At 38.1% G+C, this 24,593-nt stretch overlaps 2 protein-coding genes and 1 long non-coding RNA gene across 3 annotated transcripts; 2 read left to right on the top strand and 1 right to left on the bottom strand.

The window, feature by feature from the left end:
* Nucleotides 1-701: 701 nt before the first annotated feature.
* Nucleotides 702-10,731, top strand: LOC311093129 (soluble calcium-activated nucleotidase 1-like). The gene is made up of 4 exons (XM_084130275.1): nucleotides 702-829; nucleotides 5,924-6,585; nucleotides 7,989-8,192; nucleotides 9,600-10,731. The coding sequence occupies exons 2-4, from the start codon at nucleotides 5,946-5,948 to the stop codon at nucleotides 9,968-9,970; spliced, it is 1,215 nt and encodes a 404-aa protein (XP_083986401.1). The 5' UTR covers nucleotides 702-829; nucleotides 5,924-5,945; the 3' UTR covers nucleotides 9,971-10,731.
* Nucleotides 10,408-15,221, bottom strand: LOC311093135. Its single transcript, XR_014608367.1, has 2 exons — nucleotides 14,965-15,221; nucleotides 10,408-12,980 (listed from the first exon to the last, which is right to left on the bottom strand). It is a non-coding gene; the product is annotated as an uncharacterized lncRNA (long non-coding RNA).
* Nucleotides 15,222-17,626: 2,405 nt separating this feature from the next.
* On the top strand, nucleotides 17,627-21,792 carry LOC311083784 (galectin-3-binding protein A-like). The gene is made up of 5 exons (XM_084115532.1): nucleotides 17,627-17,768; nucleotides 18,088-18,294; nucleotides 18,389-18,520; nucleotides 18,616-18,877; nucleotides 19,024-21,792. Exons 1-5 carry the CDS (start codon nucleotides 17,696-17,698, stop codon nucleotides 20,069-20,071), a joined length of 1,722 nt encoding a protein of 573 aa, XP_083971658.1. The 5' UTR covers nucleotides 17,627-17,695; the 3' UTR covers nucleotides 20,072-21,792.
* The last annotated feature ends 2,801 nt before the right edge of the window (nucleotides 21,793-24,593 follow it).

The following is a 24,593-nucleotide window of genomic DNA, read 5'->3' as shown; positions in this document are numbered from 1 at the left end:
GTTTTATTTAGTCATGGAGTCTGATGCCCCTCCTCATGTTAAATGCATATCTAAATATGTTAATATTTAAAAGTAAATGCACTTTGCCCTTAAGTGGGGCATTTTCCCTCATATTACCCTACTACGTATTGCATGTCTGTAAAATTACTGTTAAAAAACATGAAACTTGCATTAATATTTTTATGTTAAGCCTAAACTAAAATATAAATATAAATCTTTCACAACTAAAATCTAAATATATAGTTAATTAATTATTAAATAAATGGTAGTATGCATTTATGAGAGAGGTCTCAATCTCAGACAAACTACTCTATTAGATATCCAAGGTTGGCATGTTCAAGTTACAGCCCCTGCTGGTAGATGCCTTGAGTTGCATTATTAAAACAATGAATTTAGTGGAGAAATAAAATGCATATTTCTACACAAAATTCATGACAATATTACTGTAGTCGTGTCTTGTAAAGTACATGATTGAGCAGAATAAAGAAAGCCATACACAGTTTGTAATGAGGGTGTAATTTCCTTTTATTACACTCCTGGTACCTTTTAATTGGCACTTTTTCTTATTTTACTGATTACATAATTGAACGTGTGGTTTAAAGCATTGCTATAATGCAAATGTCTCGGTCTAGTTCAAGCTTTTATGCGTAAAATGTACGCAGGTATGAGCGGAAAGAGCTGGTTCTAGCGCGCACCCGATTGCGGAAGTGCACGGGTCGCGCGCACTGCTGAATGGACCCGTGAGGAGTGATATGTAGTTCCCGAGTCGCGATCTAAACTGATCAAGTTCATTCACTGGTTCATTTCAAGCCTTGTCTTCCACTCGACAGTAAGTAGAGTCCGCTTTCAAACACTTTCAGCTCTAGAGGAGGACAACACTGCACTGTGTTCATGCAGAAGCTCGCTTTAAAGACAGACATGGCACTGTAATGTGGGCCAAGCGAACACTGACTTTGTGAAATAACATGCAAATGTATTAAAATAGAGAAATACCTTCACTGTAAATGCCGTTTGAAAGCCATTCCTTTATAGGCAATGTTTTCATATATGAATATGTGAGATAGTTGTAAATGTTGGGAGGTAGATGGACTCTTGTTAAATGTTTTGTTTAACTACTTGCATTTATGCTACTAGAACAGATATTTGACCGAACAGGTAGGTAAATATAATTGTATAATAATAATGCGTTTTATCTTTGTTTAATAAATGTCAGATTGATTCCGGAAGATAAGCACTCCCTGATTGGTCCAGCAGTTTATGTTTACATCACGTGATTAAAAATTTTGGCAGTTAGTTTAACTGCTCTAATCAATTTCTTACTTGGTTGTATTTTTGTAGTATTAAATCCATAAATAGCTACCTGGTTGTATTTTTGTATTGTTAAATCTATAAATAGATAGCTCACCGTACAAATCCTAGTCCTTGACTAGCTTTCATTCTTAAACTTTTATTCTTAAAATTCTTAACTGATAAAACTGTATTTATTTGTGATTATACGACGTTACTACTGAATAATCCAGGGAAAGAACTCTCTTAGTTGGAGAGAATCTATACAAATGATGAAATGATAAATTAAAAATTAAAAATTTCTGAATGTCTGGACTCTCCATTACATCTACACATCTTCTTTTCAGTTTTGGCGCACAACCAGGAAACACTTAAAAATACACGTAAAACAATGTATTTAAAACATTAAATGTGATAGAAATAAATCCAACACATGCCATCTGATGCAGAGTTCATTGGCCGAGTTTACACATTTGCTCTTTAAATAAATCGATTGCTATTTGTGGACAAAGACCAACATGAGAGTCACGGCCAGTCATCAAATAAAGGGAAACTGAATGCAATACAAATAAATATTTTGCAATTTTGTTGAACCCTTATCTTTGTGATCAGATATGCAAAATTCGGTCATTGCCAAGTTTAGAAATGCAAAGAGTGTTTTGAACTTGCCCAGTATTGAACAAGAATTGATGACATTCCTGAGTTAATAATATGTGTATTTTTACTACAGTGAGCCACAAAATTGTATTATCTAAACAAGTATGAAATCATTTAGTTTATGAAGGGACAAGTAATGTTAATGGCAAGTATGCAGAGAAATGTATGTATTTACAAAAAAATAAGCTTCAATAGGTCATTTACAGCATTTGCTTTGTCCATGTACATTAAAAGAAGTAGCCTAGTTTTTTAGACTTTCAGTTGTTAAATATTAACATTTCAGATAAATAATTTGTTAACAGGCTACATTCCTCAGATATAGTTCTTTGTGGTCTGTATTGTTGGGGTGATGCACATTACAAACTTCTAGATAAGACCAGGGCTGCTGCTAACAATTGTTTTAAAGTGAGAATTGTGGCAAACTTCTTAAACTGACTAGCTGGTTTAACATCAGAGCTGTGGTATCCAGCTGTACCTGTTTTCATCCTGTTTGTCTACCGTTCGTTCGCTAAGCCACTCCTTACCTCCACGTCAACATTGTTCATTTCCTACGCTAAGTGTTGCCGTGGCCTCAGTGGATCCTGTCAGAGTTTGACAAGCTGGTGAGTGTCTGGTGCTTTGGGTCCAAAATTGGTTGTGTCTTAGGTAGGACTGTTTTAACACTTGCTTGTAATTTTTGTTATTGGTGCAATTGTCTGTTTTTAAACCTTTAAGCTTAGACAAAAATAGCTTATTGAGAATCTCCCGGATTATATTTGTTGTTTAGAAACTTAAGAAGAGGAGTCATGCAGGAGAGATGGAAATAGCCATCTGTGCATTTCTAACCTTTGCTCCTGTTTGTGTCAAAGAATACAGTGGCTAAGACTGACAGTTAAAGTAAGCAATGGAGAAGAAGCAAGGTTGCTAAACAGGTTTAAGGGGTATTAAAAAAAAAACTTAAAGGGGTGGTTAATGCCCTTTTCACAAGATGTAAAATAAATCTCTGAAGTCCCCAGAGTGTGTGTGTGAAGTTTTAGCTCAAAATACCGCACAGATATTGTAAAGGTCCCGTATTATGCCCCTTTTCACAAGATGTAAAATAAGTCTCTGATGTCCCCAGAGTGTGTATGTGAAGTTTCAGCTCAAAATACCCAACAGATCATTTTTTACAGCATGTTTAAATTGTCATTTTTTGGGGCTCAGAAAAACGTGCTGTTTTAGTGTGTGCCCTTTAAATGCAAATAAGCTGCTGCTGCACGACACAGGGGGCGGAGCTTCATGAGCTCGCTCATTTCATCTCAGGGAATGATGATAAACTCTCAGTAACGGTGTTCATTTCGAGTCGGACAATAATGCCTACAGAGTCAGAGTGCTGTATAGAGATGGAACAGGTATAGTTTAGTAGTTTAATTACGGTTATTATAACGTATTTGTCATCTGCTTGTATGTATCCATTATTTATTAATAGCCTACAAGTCTGCTGTCTGAATGATGATCAAACATATACTGATGAGTTTAATAAAGTTTATTGTACATCACACAAAAGATGAAGCGTCAGTTTTACTTCAGAAAATCACCGTAAGAGCTGAGTAAACACAGTAAATTATAAGAAGTGCGCAAGTACATAAACGAATTTCGGTAGAGTTGAGGGAGCATTTCTGTGGGCGGAGGTTAGTCAAAAAACGGTTCTAGTGACGTCATTAAAGAAGGAAGTAGAGGGATGTAGTCCAAACGGGCCGTTCGATGTAGGCGACTTCTGTTAAATAAAATATGTATTGGGTGGCATGCCCCAATGGAAGAAAATTCTGAAAAATAACCCCTGAAATGATGACTTCTGGTGAATATTGTGGAAACTAATTGATACATTTAGATAAACATATTTCATACATTATAGCATTATAATACAACTTCTTAGGCCTATATATTTATAGAATAGCAAAGTAGGCCTAATCAATATAACGCACAAGACTGAACCACATAGATGTGAAATATAAAGGCTATCATGATCATTTTGCCAACAATGAACCATGGATTTCTTTAGTTTATAATACGTTTTATTTTTAACTTAAACAAATACAACATATAACATTCAGAACTCATCGGCTTAAACTGCATTTGAAGAAAAATAAACACAACAGTTTTCTGTAGCCTTGTGCGAACTTATTCAATAGAGTTAGACTTCTAGAATGTTCTTTTCAGTGCAAAAAAATTATATTTTTAATTTAATTAGACAACATTTTAAGGAAGTGTAGTGCAAATATCTTTATATAATTATACTTCCATTATAGTTAACTTTCTTTCCAGTGCAAAATAATAATACATAAAAAAACAGCTAATAAAGAAAATATAAAATATTTCACTCAAATACTGCATTCAAGCAATACAACAGGTATATTTTTGTGCTCTTTTCTTTTTCGCCGGCTGCTCGGAGGTAGTCATTTTTACATTTCCCGCTGTTGTCACTTGTCGTCATCGTTGCTACGATACGTGACTCACAATGACTGAAACGACCAATTAAAAGGGCATTCTCTGATGATGTTCCAAGATGCTGAAAACGCTATGCTGATCATAGACAAACAGGGGGAGAAATTAATATCTACCGCACCGTCGGGGTTTTTTTCTTATCATAGCCTACAAATGTCTTCGTTCATAGTCTGACATGTGTCTGTCATGGATTTGCACTGAATTGATTCTCAAAAATACGGAACAAAGTGCGTTCCGTATCAGTTCAATACGGAACAAGGCTTTTATGTGTCAAATACGGGACGATTCCGTATTATACGGAACGGTTGGCAACCCTAGTTAGTGATGTCACTAACCCTGCAGGAATGTCGTGTAGTCCCTACCAGCCGTTTATTGTAGTCCTTAAATTATTTCTTTAAAAGCAAATATCTCCCTTTGCTTTGAAGTTTGGGCGTTGTAACTTTGCAGATGTTGTTTATGCTCAAACAGCAACATTACACACTAACTAAAGTTAGAAAAGTGAAATCATACTCAACCACCCCTTTAAACTAAAAACAGGTTTGTTTATTTAGTAGTATTCAGTAACGTGATGTAGTTGAGTGTGACGGAAAAAGAGGCGAGGGTCTCCACAAAATCCGAACGCAAGAGGTCACAGAAGACGCATTTGAAACGCCTGTTAAGTAACAGATAATGTACTTCCAGCTTTTGTTATCTCAGAATAAACCCAGACAGGGTGATCGATCGGGATCTTGCATAACTCTGAAGGGGTTTATTCTGAGATAATAATTATTCCCGCTTATTACATGGCTACTTGCCAAATAAGTAATTAATTAGACACGAAATATTGATCTGAGTCAAAATATTTTAATAGCTCTTTAAACGCAAAGCTTCTGTGGAGAAAGCAGTTGCTAGCGCGGGAAGTTAAAACTAGACGCACATTTAAGGGATACGGTATACAATAATAATATATAATAAATAATTATGGGGATAAGAGATATTGATTTGAGATTAATCTGTTTTACAGTCGTATCTGTTTGTTGTCTTATAATCCATTACAGTGTTCAAAACAATCGTCACAAAATGGCGGCAGCTGCGTTTGTATGAAACGAGAGACTGAGTCTGCGATAACCGGATTACATAACTAATTAACTGTACACAAAATATTGATTTGAGCTTTAATATTTTATTAGCTCACCAAAGGAAAAAACTTTCCTAGCAAACGTATAGCACCGATTTCAGTAACCCGGATGAGCCCGTGTTATCAGTTTTTACCAGGAAATGACATACCGCTGAATGGAGCGATCTGAATGACCAATCAGAATTAAGTATTCCATAGAGCTGTGTAATAATACCTGGTAATGGTAATGATACATGTACGTCTTGGCTAATCACTTGGTCCACGCAGCTTAATACCAGGTGAAAACAGGCTTTCTCTCTCACTCGCTCAATGTCCGGGATATTGTACATATTTTGGGTGTGTAAAAGTCTGTAAAAGTGTCATGTTGACCCTAACTATTCTCTCTGTTTTCCTGTCTAGGTGTGGCTGCCGTCCCTCCCTAATGCCTGTTTCTCCAGGCTATGCACTTCTCAACCATAATGAGCCTATGACCTCTCTGCGCATCTCTGTTGGAGGGCTCCCGATGCTGGCTTCCATGACCAACACCACAGACCCCCGCTTCCGCATCAAATGGAGAGCCATCGTGGTGGTAGCATCAGCGCTAACCCTCGTCCTCCTCATCTACATGCAGCTTTTGCCCTTTCACCCGCATCCTAGTGGCAGATATGGCTCAAAGTTAAACCATCATGAGGTGAAGTTGGACGACCGCTACAATGACACGTACCCCCTCAGTCCACCGGAGCGCACGGCCCAGGGCACGCGCTACCGGATAGGGGTCATTGCTGACCTGGACACAAACTCTCTCAGTGACAAGAAGCTGACCTGGTTTAGCTACATGCTAAAGGGTCACCTCCTGGTGTCGGAGAGTGGAGATACAGTGGCTGTCGAATGGGATCAGGAAAGGGTGGTCTTGGAAAGCCACCTGGCAGAGAAGGGTCGGGGCATGGAGCTCTCCGAATTAGTGGTGTTTAATGGCAAACTGTACAGCGTGGATGATCGTACGGGCGTAGTTTATAACATAGAAGGACTTAAGGCGGTGCCCTGGGTCATACTGCCAGATGGGGATGGCTCTGTGTCAAAAGGTTAGTGTTTCTATAGTACCTTTTTTTTCCCACCAAAATGGTGCTGTTACCGGGACCTCAGATCCATCCAGAGTTTCCACGGACTTGAGAGCCTTGAGAATGAATACTTTTAGTCTGCCCCCAAACAAACATGCATTGCTGTCTTTGTTTGACTCGTCTTGAGTTTTGAGGAAATATATTAAAGTGCCCCTATTCTGCTATTTTAAAGGTTCCAAATTTTATTTTGGAGGTCTCCTACAATATGTTTACATGCATTCAAGGTCTGATTGGTCAAATGACCCAGTCTGTTGTGATTGGTCTACTCTGCTCTGATTGGTCAGATGACTCAATGATTGGTCTACTCTGCTCTGATTGGTCAGATGACTCAATGATTGGTCTACTCTGCTCTGATTGGTCAGATGACTCAATGATTGGTCTACTCTGCTCAGATTAGTCAGATGACTCAATGATTGGTCTACTCTGCTCAGATTGGTCAGATGACTCAGTGATTGGTCTACTCTGCTCTGATTGGTCAGATGACTCAATGATTGGTCTACTCTGCTCTGACTCGGCTCTGATTGGTCAGATGACTCAATGATTGGTCTACTCTGCTCTGATTGGTCAGATGACTCAATGATTGGTCTACTCTGCTCTGACTCGGCTCTGATTGGTCAGATGACTCAATGATTGGTCTACTCTGATCTGATTGGTCAGATGGCTCAGTCTGTTGTAATTGGTCTACTCTGCTCTGATTGGTTAAACGGCCCAGTCTGTTGTGATTAGTCTACCACTTACAGTGCACGTCAGTAACCAAACGGCCATTACCATATCTCAATTTCAGCTCTTCCTCAGCAATTGTACACACAGTGATACGAACAGTAATGATGGCATTGGTTTTACGGTGTCAATTCGAGCCCGAGTCCTTTTCATTTGGAAGTGCATCAAAGTGGATTTACTTTCGCAGTGCAGAAAACAGCATCTTCTCGACATGTCAACAGCATAAACCAAACTTTTCCAGCCTCAGCTGCAACTACAGTGTTAAAGGGTAGGTCAAAGTAGACATTGATTGCGACCAGCTGGTGAAGAATATAATTACTGATGACTGCTTTCAGGCAGTTCAGAATCAGTTCTTTCTTTTGAGTGAGACATTAACTTAATTTATTGTGCACTTTGATCTTTGAAACTTTACAGACCTTTGACATACACAAATAACTAAATTACACACCGCATGAAAGGTACATTCCAGAAAAAAAGCATAATCGGGGCATTTTAATTTACCACCCTTAAGCCAGCATGAGCTGACTTTAGTGTAATGGTCAGAAACTACTGAAATATATGTCAAATAATGAATCAAATTCAAAGCAATCAATTTACATGATATCTGATTTCAGTTGTGGTTTCTTCTTTGGCGTTCTCTTACCTAGGGTTTAAGGCAGAGTGGCTTGCAGTGAAGGACGAGCATCTATATGTGGGGGGTTTGGGGAAGGAGTGGACCACCACCAGTGGAGAAGTGCTGAATGACAATCCTGAGTGGGTGAAAGTGGTGGGAATCCACGGAGATGTACAGCACCACAACTGGGTTCCCAAGTACAACTCTCTCCGCAGAGCCGCAGGCATCAGTCCGCCCGGTAAGCGGCAGCCATTCACTCACATGCAGTGTGTATTTGTAGTGAGTAAATATTGTAATGCTTGGTATTTTAAAAGTGACATTGATCTCTCAAGAACTTCTGTGTTAAGAGGTCTTATAGTTTTAACCCTCTGGTGCTCCTTGCGTGTCGGTTTTTTGACACTTGGCAGATTATTGCTTCAGAATTTTACGTATATTGTTATGAAAAATGCACAAAAATACTATTCAATTTATATATTAAATATATATTTCCAAAATCACGTTTTACTCTAAAAATGCAAGAAAATCAAAGCCATAAATCTAAACAAGTTGTGGTCCAAGTTTGATATCTCAAAAAAATTAGCTTTCAGTGAGATTTTGTTTGGCTGCAGTACCAAAAGTTTTCACCAGATAAAATTTGTCTCTCATTCATTTCAAATGCGCTCATTTATGACCGCGAGGAGCACAGGTGTGACTATTTTTTACAGGACCATTTAACCTTTTTCGAATCATGTACATAATTTTTTTTGTGTGTTCACATAGCAAGTGCCAAAACCTTTACCAAGTTTCATACCATTCCGATGAAGAAAAAAAAGATTTTTCAGTCAAAAATTACCAAAGAGCACCAAAGCCCGGGAATACTGTCTAGTGCACAGTTGAGCGCACAAGCCATTCATATTACACTCATGTTAGACAAAAATAATGAGGACATCAAAGATCTTTATGAATGAGAACTTTATTACAGCATAGCAGTGACAATCTACTTGCAGGACTTCAAATTCGTCAAAATGAACCTAGAATAATCTTCTCTCGAGCCATTTTTTGGCGAATGAGCTTGTTTTAATTTCTACCTTTGAGAGGAACACTCCATTGACAATAAGCACGGATGGAGACGTTCCCAGAGGACCTTAGTTTACAATCTTAACTTATATTGTGCTTTATACAGTACACATTTCTTTAAAGAAGCTTTACAGTGATAAATTGTCCACTCTGACACACAAATCGTGCTGTGTGGAAATTACTGATGGCAAAAAATGACGTCACATAGCGGAAAGTGGACATGGAAGTGGCTTTTGGCTTTATTAGTTTTACCAAATATAATTTATTTAACAGCTTTCCTAATTTAATATTTTTTTATTTATTTTTTACACTGGACTACACATTATTGTTGAATAATGAAAGTTAGAATATATTTTTATAGAACATGAGGCTTTAGTGTCTCAAGGAAAATGTAATCCCATGTGTTGTGGACCCTTTATTGTTCATGAAAATAGGCTTAATTTTCTTCATGCAAAATGTGAAAAAAAATTTTTTTTGTTGTTGTTGTTTTTCTCAATTTAGGGTAAAATATGGCTTGTATGACACAGGCTTTTCACTAGTACTCAGTCTCTTAGATTAAATGCTCATTTCCTCTCTACGGTCCTCTCAGGGTACCTCATTCATGAGTCTGCAGCTTGGAGCGACACATTGCAGCGCTGGTTCTTCTTGCCGCGGCGTGCTAGCAGCGAGCGCTACGACGAGACGGCGGATGAGCGGCGCGGCACCAACCTAATGCTCAGCTGCTCCCCAGACTTCCAGGACATTAAAGCGAGAAACGTTGGGCCCCTGAACCCTACACATGGCTTTTCGTCCTTCAAGTTTGTCCCCAACACGGATGACCAGATTATTGTTGCCCTGAAGTCTGAGGAGGATGCTGGGAAAATTGCCACTTACATTGTGGCATTCACCCTGGACGGCCGAATCTTGCTCCCTGAAACTAAGATTGGAGATGTGAAGTATGAAGGACTTGAATTCATTTAGTGTCTAAGGGATTGTCTGGAGGTAAATACGTGCCAAGGACTGGTAAATACCGTCGTCTAGATGATGTACATCTAGATGTGGACATTGAGGTGTCTTTAGGTTGAAATGGTTCAATGACGTTCAAATAATGCCAAATGACTATTGGCAGACATTGCTTAAAATGTGGTTGTGGTTATAGAGACTGAAGAAATTAGGACATGTTGACTCTTTAATTGTTTTGAGAGACTTATCTGAGCCTTCATCAAGAGTTTTTTATTTCTTTGTTTTCTTTCTTTTTTTTCTTTCACCACCATTTTCAGCAACGACCTATAGTGGTTTCACGCCAGTACAGTGTAATGAATGTAACAGAATGAAGTGAAGTGATAGACTATAGAATATGCATAAAATAGTTTACTCTACACACATTATTGCGGTTGCCATGTGGTCTTGTGAATGTCTTTTTTTTTTATCATGCTTTTTTGTTTTTTACTTTATTGATCAATGTCTTAAGAATTTCAGCTTCTTTTAAAATGAAATCTAAAAAACAAACTGATCCGTCACAGAATGATGAATGTTATTTTCCATTAATGTGCCACAGCTATGTATTTGTCATCGCTGTTTTTTTCTTCCTGACAACAACAGATTGAAGGTTTTTAAGAAAGCTATTAGTGCACCTGAATTTCTTTTATCTAATTGTTATAATCAGTCTGTTTATATGGTTTTACTGTAGGGATGTTGCTAAAAAAAGAAAATAATTAAAAATAATCACATTCATTAGGAAATGCTGCACATTTCGAGTTCACATAATGAGTTAATGCATTTATTCATTCATAATTGTTTTTAACAAAATGGCAAAATTACATATTTGGGGTTTTCATAGAGTCTTGGACTCCTGACCTAAGCCATCAACATTTTCATTAGCATTTTTTTTTTTCTCACTCCGTGACACAACCTTGAGCCTGTGAGAAGAGATCAGAGAATAGTAGTACCAGCAATTTCTGAGAGAGGCATTGTTTTGGTTTTCAGAAAGCAGTATAGTAAACCAGAATACTGTACAAACGAATAGTAAACAACGCTACAGTAATAAGTCAAGTCACCTTTATTTATATATCACTTTTTACAATTCAGATTGTTTCAAAGCAGCTTTACAGTGATAACAGGAAAATAATGCAACAAAGTTTGTGTCAGCTGCACAGCGATGAGTAACACTCACTTAGTTTTCATCAAAGCTAGCTCTATTTTTTTGTAGATCATTAAACCGTACACTGTAAAAAAATAATCCTGTAAAAAAAAAGGTAAACTACTGTTAGTTGTGGTTACCAGCATCATACCGTAAAAATCTAAATACCGTTTTGTCAGCTACAGTATAAAACTGTTATTATTGTTATATTTGTTATTATTATAAACTGTTGTATACTATAGCTGACAAAACGATATTAAGCTGTTAATCTAAAAAAACAGTAACACACCGTATTTTTACAGTATGATACTGGCAACCGCAGCTAACAGTAGTTTACCGTTTTTATTTACAGGATTATTTTTTACAGTCTCAAAAGTCTTTCCGAAATCAGTTTCGTAAGGAACCTTAGTGTGCAAAGACTCCCTGCAGAGTCATTGCCTGATAGAGCAACGAGGCAACAAGTCACCGCCTACGTTTTCAGATGCAGACATGGACTCCACAAGACCTCTGAACGTGTCCTATGGTATTTGGTACCAAGACATTACCAGCCGGTCCTTTAAGTCCAGCAAGTTACAATGTGAGGCCTCCATTGATTGGATTTGCTTGATTCCAGCGCATCCCTCAATGCTCAAGATCTGGGAAATTTTCAGTGCTGGGTAGTAACTGATTACATGTAATCTGAATGTGTATTGTAAGGGATTATGTTACTAACTACAACTTTTGTCATGTAATCTGGAATTAGTAACCGACTACTATTTGTAAGTGATCTACACAGCAATGGTAATTTGTAGGCCACCTTGACCTCTGTCATGTTCCTCAAACCATTCCTGAACGATATTTGCAGTGTCCCTGGGTGCATTATCCTGCTGAAAGAGGCCCTTGCCTCAGGGAACACTTTAAAGGGATGGTTCGGAGTAAAATCAACCAAGGGTCCTTTGCACCATGACCTCGAGCCAAACACCCCCCAGAAGCCTTTTTCCCCTTGGTTTAACATTATTAAAGTTAGAGCTTATTTAGAGATATCAGCCGGATGGATTAGTGCAGGTGCTAATGGATCCAAGGATGTATCTCGTAAATAGAATAGAATAGAATAGAATTCAACTTTATTGTCATTGCACGTCACAAGTACAAAGCAACGAAATGCAGTTTGCATCCATCCAGAAGTGCTTTAGCAAGAATATAGATATATTACAAAAATTACCCCACTAATAATGCCCAGAATGGTACCAAACAGTTGTACAAATAGGTTCTGTACTCATAAACGAGGCATTGGAAAGTTTGTAAGTACATCAGGAGTTTATTTAAATAACACTTGCCAGAATGGCTATTCTCTGCTATGCCCACCTGTTCCACTTCCACTTCACCTGTCTGTCCTACTTGCAACAAGAGCACGAAAAATCACTTTGTGGAAACTGGCCTCATTCCACAATATTTAGCAGACATCCTGGTCACACCCACCTTTGGCCAGAGAGCGGAAGGGATACGGCGTCGGGTGCCACTGCAAGCCCGGGTCATAACAAGTGACGATTATGTGGCACACCTCGACAACCTAGAGGCCAAAGAAAAAGAAGAACAGAAGAAGAAAAGGAAGGAGGAACAGGAGAAGAATAGGGAAGCAAAAAGGGCTAGACAGGCTAGGCAGTAAGAAGAGGAGCGTCTGCGATGGATGATGGCAGCTACTGTTCTGTTTGCAAAAGCAGCTTGCCACCAGGCTCCAACGCAGAGGTGGACGAGTGGATCCAGTGTGACCTCTGCCAGCTGTGGTTCCACATGGCGTGTGTGGACACAGACACTGTCCCTGATGGAGAGTGGCTGTGTCACAAGTGTGGTGTCACTATGTAAATAGATAGCCTATAGATAGATAAACAGATAGAATAGATAGATATAGACATAACGTTATAGACATATATCATTATAAATTGTTATTGTTAAAATTAAGTTGTTATTTTTATGTTATATTTGTGTTCATTCAGTTTATGTTTTGATCAATTTTATGTGTTAATTAGTTCTCTTTTGTAATAATTAAATGCGTTCAATAATTCAACAAATTGGCAGAATTGTGTTTATTTACGGTAAATAAATCATCCACATGGCTTTACATGAGCAGTATTTCTAGCTATAACAATATACTAAGATGATTTAAAATTCTTAAATATAACGTTAACGTTAGAATATAATACTGCCATGTGCTTCACATGTGCAATCGTCGATTAAAAGAGTGTATAGTAAGTAAGTAAGTAAAGTTTATTTCTAAAGCGCTTTTCACAGATAAAATCACAAAGTGCTGTACACGAGAAAGGTAAAACAAAACAATATAAAAAATGTATATACATATGTCAAATCAAAGTGACACTAGTGAAAACCCATCAACCAAAAGCTTTCTTAAATAAACAAGTCTTCAAATCTTTTTTAAAAGAGTCAACAGAGGCTGCCAGACGCAGAGACAGGGGCAGGGCGTTCCACAGTCTGGGGGCAACAGACTGAAAAGACAGGTCCCCTCGGGTCTTAAAACGAGTTTTTGGGACCATAAGCAGGTTCTGGCCAGAGGACCGAAGAGTGCGGCTAGAGGAGTACGGGGTCAAAAGGTCCTTGATGTACTGTGGGGCCTGACTGTTTAAGGCCCTAAAAGTCAGCACTAAAATCTTAAAATCAATCCTGAATTTTACAGGGAGCCAATGGAGAGCCAACAAAACGGGAGTGATATGCGACCTTCTGGGGGCACCAGTTAGAAGTCTAGCAGCAGAATTTTGAACCATTTGCAGTTTGTTCAGAGCTGACTTATTCAAGAAGGTAAAGACAGAGTTGCAATAATCAAGTCTAGTTGATATGAAAGCATGAATAATAATTTCCAGATCCTTCTTTGACAACATTTTGCGTATTTTAGAGATATTCCTAAGGTGATAAAAGCAGTTTCGGACAAGCTGTTTTGAGTGTATCTCCAAAGACAAGGCCTGGTCAAACACAACCCCCAGGTTTCTGAGGGTGGATTTGACAGAGGAGCCAAGGGAGCCAAGGTGCTGTTTGATCAGCGGGATCTTGTGGTCTGGAGCAAAGATCAGTGTTTCAGTTTTACTTGCATTTATCTGCAGAAAGTTAGAGGCCAGCCAGTCTTTGATGGAGGACACGCACTCTAAGAACAGTGACAAACGATGGAACTCAGCATCATTGAAAGAACAGTACAACTGGACATCGTCGGCATAGAGATGATACATCCTTAAAACAACCCATAATATGACCAAGTGGCAAAATGTACAGTAAAAACAAAATAGGGCCCAAAACTGACCCTTGTGCCACTCCGCAGGCCAAATTGGTCACATCTGACTGTACATTGTTTATAGCGACATTAAAGGTTCTGTCATGAATATAGGAAGAGAACCACTGGAGGACAGATCCAGATAGTCCCATCTCATTATGAAGCCTGTTGATCAGTATACTGTGATCTACCGTGTCAAAAGCAGAAGTCAAATCGAGAAGTACAAGTACAGTGTAGCGGCCAGTGTCCGCCGCCATCATCACATCACTAGAGACTTTGATAAGAGCTGTTTCAGTGGAGTGCAATTTTCGAAAACCAGACTGAAAAATATCAAACAAGTTGTGCTGCTCCATAAAGGAGGTCAGCTGGCATGCCACTACTTTTTCCAAAATTTTTGAAATAAATGGAAGTTTTGATATGGGCCTATAGTTATTAGGTTCTGAGGGGTCAAGATTGGGCTTTTTAAGTGTATAGACGCTTATAAATAATAAATATACAACATATGAAGATTAATATAATTATTTTACCAATTTATAGTTGTTAAAATGTATGTGTTTTATATTAGAAATGACTCCTTCTTACCTGTCCAAAACACGGTGAGTAAAAAAATTCAACCGTCCGGAACACAGTGAGTCCTCACGGTAATCCGGACACTGCGTCTCCCGGCGGTTTTTTCAAGATTTCTCCAAAATGATTGGTCCAAAATGTGTCAATCAAACTTTGGAAACGTGTGGAAGGCATGTCCCCAGAGACAGACGAGCCAATCAGGTTTCTCTTTCCGCGGACTGATATCTTACGGGACTTTTTACTGTGCAAAGTGTCCGGAATACAGTGAGTCTACGTTAAATTAACAGACCCACTGCCACAAAGACTGTAGAAGCGGGAGTCGGCGGGACATGACCAAATAAGGGATGATACTTTGCTCTAACCTAATATTACAAAAAACAACTCACACAAACCTATTCAGTTTTAAATCTTCTAAGAAAAAACAGCTCTTTAATATCTCCCTAACCAAGCGCTGGTTAATAACAGCAGCTCACGAACGTTAAGTTAGCTAAGTTAACGTTAGCAATAGCCAACGGAAATTCAAAATGGTATACACGATGAACCCAGACAATATAACATTTAAAACTAACGTTACTGCAAATAAAACAGTCACTTGGATAACGTACATTTTTCCAAAAGAAAATGACTTACCACTGAAAGGCAGACCTTGCAAAATCTTTTTTTGACGTTCTGCTTAAAACGTCCGTCTCTGGCCACGGCAGTTGGCAGTTGCAGCAGAGATCAAAGTCCCATAATGCAATTCGAAACGTAAATAAACAGAAATACACCCGTAAATGACGTTCTATGGACAATTTCTGTAAAAATATACAGTAATACAACTGTTAATAAACAGATATTTCTCTGTTATGCCACAGTAGCAAGATCATCACAACAATAATTATGGAAAGAATAACGAAGAAAACGGAAGAAATCCTCTCCGAAGAACAGGCGGGCTTCGGAACATCACAGAGCACAATTGACCAAATATTCACGCTCCGACAATTAGCTGAGAAGTATACCGACTTCAGCAAGGACTTATTCGTATGCTATATAGACTTCAAAAAGGCATTCGATAGCGTGTGCCGTGTGGAAAGCGGGATTGTGGAATGTGATGAGGAGATTAGGATACCCAGAAAAAGTTGTCCGAATATTAGAGAACCTATATAAAGGTACTTTCAGCGCTGTAAGAATAGGTGCTGATGTGACTGAATGGTTCGAAACAATAGTAGGAGTACTTCAGGGCTGCATGGTGTCTCCACTTCTCTTTAATATCTTTTTAGAGGTGATCATGGCAAGTGCGCTGGAAGAGGCGAACGAAGGAGCAGTCATGAATGGACGAATCATCAACAACTTCAGATTCGCAGACGACATCGCAGCTTTGGCAGAAAACCAGGGTGACCTACAAGTAGTGATCAACAGAATCGTAGAGGAGAGTAAAAGGATGGGCATGAAGGTCAATACAGGAAAGACAGAAGTACAACATATTGGACGGGAAAAGATCAAAGTAATCATCCAAATAGAAAACCAGGAACTTAAGCAGGTAGAAGAATTTGTGTACTTGGGAGGAAATATTAGTGAGGACGCCTCGAACAGGACCACAGAAGAAGAATTGGACTAGCGTGTGGTGCAATGCAAAACTTGAACTCCATATGGAAATCTAAAGATATTTCCAGATTTACAAAAATAAGAGTTTATGAAGCCTTGGTACTTAACATACTATTGTACAATTCAGAAACATGGACACTAAGAGAAGCAGACAAGAATAAACTGAGAGTGTTTGAAATTAATTGCTTACGGAAAATCCAAGGGGTGACAAGAAGAGACCGAATAAGAAACGTTGACATAAGAAGAGAATTAGGGATGGAAATCGATGTGGTACAGCGAATTCAGAAAAAGAGGCTTGGATACTTTGGACACGTGGTCCGAATGAAAACAGAACGACTTCCAAATGTCGCTCTATTCGGCCATGTGCACGGGGCAAGGAGGAGAGGGCGACCAAAGAAAAGATGGTCAACAACTTGGAAGAGGATCTGGAAAAAATGAGGCTGAACATCGTCGAGGCTTGCAGACTTGCAGACTTGCAGCCGCTGACCGAAATAGATGGAGGGACTCCGTGTTGGGGCTGTCGGAGCGTGGGCTACCATCGCCATGACATACATACATACATACATACATACCTCCTGCTTCCAAGGTATGAAATTCAAGAACAGACTGTTCGCTTGCTGTCTAATATATCCCACCCCTTGACAGGTGACGGGACATTTTAGACAGTCTTGAGTTGTGCCAGGGTAAAGGAGTTTCTATACAGAGTTACAGTAGTCTCTAAGCAAGGTGATGAAATTGCATATATTACATGTTCGTAAACTTGAGAAGAAGGGAAGTTTGGAAGAAGAGGGGGGAAAAGCAAGATCTGACAACTGAGTTTACTTGGTGATCAAGATTCAAATCGCAATAAAGCATTGCTCAACTGACTTTGCTGACTTTACTAACTTACTTATTATTAACTTACTTTCTGTATTGTGTGAATTTGATGAGCTGGACTGGTCTCACTCGCACTGCATGCCCAGAATATGCTGACAGACAGTTCTTGTAGCCTTTTCATGAAATGAAACTTGTGGTAGCCCTCGAATGTGATTACACAGCGTCTGATACAAGTTTCACAGTATTTGACCTGATTTGGTCCTTATTTAAAGGAAAGGCAAGACGTTTTGTAACTCATTCAGCTGAGAATTGTGTTTCTGTCTCTGCTGTTTGCAATATTTCCAACATGAGAAGAATCATGTATCTTCTATTGCCTCTACTGTTTCTTCATGTTTCAGCACAACGTTGGACGCCGTTTGGTTAGTAAACCTTTTCTTTCTTTCTTTTGCATATAAAATACATTGTTTGCATTATTTGTATTTACAGGATTTTCATGAGTTTTATAAAAATGAATACAATGTTACAATATGTGAACATTGCAATGTATTTTTTTACGCTAAATGTAATCTACAGCGTTTATTGGTCTATTGGAATTTTACAACCAAATACTGTATGTCTTCCTGTTGCAACAACAAATGCACAGTTAGCTGAGGTTGAACAACAAATGTGATTGATTTTCTGAGCATTTTTTTTTTTTTTTGTAAAATATCTTAAACTTTTAATTGCTGCTGGATGAAGGTTACACACCAAAGCAGACAACACAGGAGGGCAGAGTGAGATTGATGGGGAATCTTCCTTCTTCTGGTCGTGTGGAGATCTATCATGATGGACAGTGGGGAACAGTTTGTGATGACGGATGGGAAGTGGCCGAAGCACAAGTGGTGTGTCGTCAGATGGGTTTTCCTGGAGCAATCGCAGTTACACCTGGAGGAAAATATGGTGAAGGTATATGATCCTCCTTAGTCCATTTTATTGTTACACATTATGATTACAATAATTGTCTTATTTTTAAACCACAAATTTTTGTTGATTTTTTAAGGCTCTGGTCCAATCTGGCTGGATGACATGAACTGTAAAGGTTCAGAAAGCTCATTGTCTGATTGCAGCTTTAAAGGCTGGGGTGTTACTGACTGCTCACATAAAGAAGATGCAGGAGTGATCTGTGATACTGGTAAAAAATTAAACTACTAGATATATTTGCAGTTGTCCACTTGTATTTCTATTACTTCTATTGTTTTAACCTCTTTTATTACATTTTCTTCGCAGGTACAAACATAACCAGCAATCGTCAGTTCTCTGTGGATAACAGTCTGGGTTTGTCTGATGATCTCGGTCTTCTGTTTGACAGTGGAGATGGTTGTGATTTCAGCATTAATGCACGAGACCTCAGTGAAGAGGCAGAGTTGGCGTTTTGTGTGCACCGTATGATCCTCATGATTTATCCAGAACTAAACATAACAAATGAGTCCAGAAACCTCACAGTGGATGTCAGCCAGACGTGCCATCCTCATGTCTCTGCTTTTCTCAGGTACATTTCTTAAGATCACTTCAATTTGTAGCTCAGTCCAATTGTTTCAATTCATCGAGAATGTTGCTTTGAATAGTGCATATCATAATTCTACTGAATATATTATGGGTGATAGATGCTTACAGTGTCTGAACTGTTTTTCTCAGGTATTTGTACACTCGTCGGATTGATGTTTCCATCACTTCGGCTCAATGTCTCCATCAGCTGTCATTTATCTTCGGAGTGAAGACGCTTATGGAGGATGTTGGCAGGGTCTTCACTTCCCTCCTTCCAGAAGACAACACCTTCCGGACACAGCTATCAATGTACGAGTATGGCGTCCGCACAGGTGACCTTGTTCTGCAGGAGAATGTCCTTCAGTATCTCTCCTGGAACTGTGAGTTCCTCATAAGCTCTCCGCTGTGGAGCACCATCTCCTTTCACATGATGGACGCTCTGATGCAGCGCTCAGACCTGGTTGTGGAGGATGAAGCTTTTCTTCTTGAAGCTCTGGAGAGATGGATCCAAGACAAAGGTGATGAAATTAGTTCAGAACAACAGGCCAGCCTCCTGAATCACATCCGCTTCCTCTTGATCCCAGTGGATAAACTGTATGAAATGCAATTTTCCTCAAGTGTTCTCCATCAGAATCATGAGAAACTGTACCTAACTGGTCTGCTCAGAGGTTTTCAGTTCAATGCTCTGCCTTTCTCTAAGATCAGGAATAAAATGGACAGCATGAGTAATGATTATCTGCCCAGAATCTACACTTCTGATGAGTGGAGTGTAGGCCTACTTATCAATGACACAACCAACAATTACCCGTACTACAGGCATAACTACAACTATGGCCAAAGTAACAGAATCCAAACCTTCTCCACTCCTGCACACCCTAGTGCTCTTTACAAAGAGAAGAAGATCCAGTGGCAAGCCCAGGTTTTTCGTAATGCTCAGGAATGCTCTAACTATGGTGTCTCATGTAAATCTTTTCCTGTTGCAAGGTTCTTCGCAAGTGGTAATCAGTACAGTTACACTAACACCATTCGCTTCAGCAACAGGTTGATTCTCACCTGTAAAAATCAAAACAATGTCTTTCATGTTCAAGAATTCAAAAACAGCATGGCAGTGATTCAAACCAACAGCAGTATGGGCCTGCCTAACCCCTGTCCTGATGACTACAGTTTTAGATTTGTTGTGCGTCCAGAGTATATCTGATTGCAGTTACATTTGGCTACTGTAGTTTACTACAGGCATTTCAGTTCATTCAAATCTATTAAATCGAATCTAGTTTAATTGAATCTATCAATTCTATCAAGACTCTTTTTAAAATTCATGTTATTCATTCTTGAATGATTTCTCTAAAATGTTTGTTGATTTTAAACTTGATTTATTTTAGCAATAAAAATTCATTATTTTGAAAGTGCATTCAAAAATAAAAAAAAATATATAACTTACATGATCTTTGTCAGTTTAATTCCTCTTTAATGTCAAAGTAACATCAAGACGCTGGACTTCAACATTGGGCAGATGTCAGATTTAGGTTGGAGACGAAAATCAGGTTAACATCAAAGCACAATGTTGTCTTTACACCAAACTCCAACGTTGAGATCTGAGACTTGGAAGACAAGCTAAAGAGAAAATAAATAAAAGATTAGTTAAAAAGCAAAAACAAGAGGTGGACCAAAAATAAAGTTTGGAAGAACTAGAGCAAAATAAAGACTTGACTATCATGACCAAAGAAAAGAATACAACAGCAACTGACAAGCTAAGCAAAAACACGCACACAAAGATTGCACATAACAAACCAGCAAACAGATGAGGGAAAATAGGCACAATAAAAGGGAACAGCACATGAGGATCAGGTGAAAACAATCAAGCAAATGAGGACTAGACAAGGACTAAACAAGGGGGCGTGGAAACGGGAAACAAGGAGGCGGAACAAGAGCAGCACATGGCAAACACAGACAAAGACAAAGCCATGTGCTGACACACAAAACATACACAGAGACACAAAACAATGACAACACAGAGAAGGCTGTCAGGGCAGAACCCTGATAATAAGTTTATCACTTCATGCACCACTCTGACAAGCAGCCCACCACTATAATATTGAGCAAAAACTCCAGTGTTAAATAAACTCTCCTGGGAGTCTCTTTGGCTCCACACTCAAGAGTGTTAGTGTTAAATTTAGGCTTAAAATGAAGCAGTGTTCAAATAAATGAGATAATTAAGTGATTATTTCAATGATTGACCATTATTGAAGACACCTGATGTTCACAAGCAGAATCACCAAAAGAGAAAAATCACAATATTCAATCATCATTATGGTGATCAGTGTTTGTTTTAGTTGGGCTTTGGACCCTTAAATTATTAACATTAAATTTAGTTTGGCTGCTGTAACTGAGTTATAACCGCCAGATGAACAAAGAGAAAAGGTGATCTGATGGTGTTGGTTGTGTTTTGATGTAATCATCATTTGACCTGAATCACCGAGCTCATATAGAGCCTAATCACTAATCACATCAATTACTTTTATTTATTAAGTGTGACATAAATAGTGGAAGGCGCTGAAGCATGTGAAAAGTACTATTCCACTGGAAATGTAGAAAATAAAGTTAAAGTTCCAATCTCCTCCCAAAAATCCCGGAAAAGTCTGTTTGTCATGATTCCTGTCTTGTGTTCCCCTTGTCTTGTGTGGACTCATGTTTTGTAGTCCTTTGTAGTTTTTTCTTGTTTATTAGTCTTCCCTAACTTGTTTCTAATTAGCCACGCCCCCTTGTTATCTTGTTTAGCTTGTTTGCCTGTGTATGTAAGCCATGTGTCTAGTCTCAGTCTTTGTGAGTTCTTGTTATTGTATGTTGGCTGTTTGATTCCTATGTCATGTTTCCCTAGTCTGAGTTTGTCTAGTTTTGGGTTTATTTAATAAAGTTTGCTGCATGTGGATCCTGCTTCCTCCTCATTCAACCACAACGTTACACTGTTAGTGCCTCAGTAGCCGCGTTTCCATTACCCTTCAAATTGCGCAAATTGAAATTGTGAATTGAAAATACGCTTAATGGAAACACGTCAATTTCGCAAAAACTCCCATTTATCGCAAAAAAGTTTTTACGCTATCATGAGGTGGTTTTTCAGGCAATTCGAAAAAGGAATATTTCGCAAAACTGCAATGGAAACTGTTTTTGCGCATTTACAGTCACCTGACTTAGAAGATGCGGTGTGTTTGAGGTCCATGTATAGCTATGCATGTATTGCCGTGATTTTTGGAATGACTTATCGCGAGGGAAAAAAGGACGTTTTAGTCGCATAACATCGGTTAATGGAAACGGCGTCATTTCGCAATAGTTTTTTATCGATATTTAGATAATAGCGCAAAACATTTGCACAAATCTGTAATGGAAACGCGGCTAGTGACTATTTTGCTCAGAGTCGTTTTTATAGCATTAGCCCTCAAACCGTATTCACTTTATAGCCCTTAATTCTGTAATTGTGGACAAATGTGGGCACAGAGGACTCAGATGTGACCCTATTTTTTATTTATTATAAATGTTATATCACTGTCTTCGATAAAATTTTGTCTATCCATTTATGGTGTGTTTTTTTATTTTGGGGGTATTTTTGAATTTATTTACTTCAAAAAGTACCATATTTTCTATGTAAATTATGAGATTATGAAATTCTATGAGTTTTTGGCATGATGAGAATATTGTACAGGATCAGCCCTTCATTTGTGTGTATGTGTATGCATTGTATTGGATCTATTGATTTATTTTTACAAAAAAACAAGAAGAATGCTCTAAATTACAGTTTTTGCTCTAAATTACATTACTTTCACTTTCACTTTCACTTTCACTGTCACTGTCACTTTCACTTTCACTTTTTCCCATTCATTTCTATGGGTGCCCATTTTTGACCCAAATACAAGATTAAGGATTATTTTTTTTTTCACCCACTTAACATTGTAGAATTGAGTCAAAAAAAATTGTGTGTGTTCAGGAGGCAAACTTAGGAAAAGTGGCCAAGTCTTGTACCACTCAGATCAAGGGAAGTATTTTTTTAAAAATAAATCAAAATTATTTTGCCCACATTTGTCCAGAATACGGTTTTAGGGCTAAACAAGTAACTAAAACAAAACTTATTTAAAAACAAAAACAAAGACTTGAACTTACACCAGCATGATATATATATTAAAAAAAAACGACCTAAAATTACAGAAACCATCTTTGGACAAAATTATTTGAAGTGTAATTTGATTGTTAGTTTGTCTCATGTCCTATTAGATTACATGGAGTGGGTGGGGTTTATGACCTATAATGCATCTAACCACCTGGGGTGATCAAAATGCTTTGGCTTCACCTTTCAGGACTTGTGTGGCACACTTGGGCTGCATCTGAAATCACATACTTCCCTACTATATAGTACTATGAAAAACAGAATGACAAAAGAACTATGTCCGAATTCACAGTACTCATAAAAGAGTAGGCAAAAAGTAGTTTATATCTCACAATCCTAACTTTATAACACGCAATTCTGACTTTATATCTCGCAATTCTGAGAAATAAAGTCAAAATTGCAAGATGTAAACTCACAATTGTGAGATAAAAATGTGCAATTATCTTTTAAAATCTTCTATTCTGTGGTGTAAACAAGCTTAGCTGCGTGCTACCTTTATGTAATGTCCCTTTTTCTGTCTTTGTATAATCTTTGCTCTAGTCTACCGTTTGAAATCTACTCCATTTTTTCTGTTATTATTTTGTCAATTCTATTGCTGCTACGATTTCATTTTTGTATACGTTGTAAAGGGTCCTTTAGCTATATGGAAAAGCTCTATATAAATAAAACATTATTATTGTATTACTAACAAGAAGAGTATAAACTGTGTATCTGACCAGTAAACTTTGAAGGAGGGGATGTGAAGCATACCACTTTGTGTTTGTATCATTCTTCCCATGTTGGACTGAATTAAAAGTATCTGAAGCAGCACGGACGGAACAACAGACAAAGTTTGACAGAAAAAAAATTAACTAAAGAATACATTTTTCGGTTACACTTTATTTTGATGGTCCCCTTTAGATATTCTGCTGACAGTAAGTAGCATTGCATCTACATGTCAACTAACTCTCTTTTTGAATTAAGGTTAATTATGGTTAGTATAGTCAACAGAATGTGTAAAGGGGACTATAAAAATAAAGTGTTAGCAATTTTTCTTACATTAACCTTAGCCCAGATGTGCTGACAGACAGTTCTTGTTTGAATGCATATGTTGCAAAAAATTATCATTTTCATGAAATGAAACTTATCATAACCTTTAAATGTGATAACACAGCGTTTTATCCAAATTTCACATGGCCTGATCTGGTCATTATTTGAAGGGGAGGCAAGATGTTTTATAACTCATTCAGCTGAGAATTGTGTTCCTACTGTTTGCAATATTTCCAGCAAGTATTACTGTTTGACCATATTTTCATGGTCAGAATTGTCACCCTTGGTAAATTTGAACAAAGATAGCAGTGAAAACAAATCTGCATTGTTTATCTTTTTGATCTTGCATTAAAAAAAAAAAACCTTTCATTGAAGTAAAACAATTAAAAGTGGGGTGAAAATCACATTATGAAATAAATGTTTTTCTCCAAAACACGTTGGCGACAATTATTGGCACCCCTATAAATTATTGTGAGTAAAATATTTCTATAAAATAAGAATATTCCCCTTCATATTTACAATTATTAGCACACCAGGG

This window comes from Abramis brama, assembly GCF_963993115.1.
Source record: "Abramis brama genome assembly, chromosome: 1".
In the NCBI taxonomy this organism is placed as follows: Eukaryota; Metazoa; Chordata; class Actinopteri; order Cypriniformes; family Leuciscidae; genus Abramis; species Abramis brama.
This window is presented reverse-complemented; position numbering and strand designations above follow the sequence as displayed.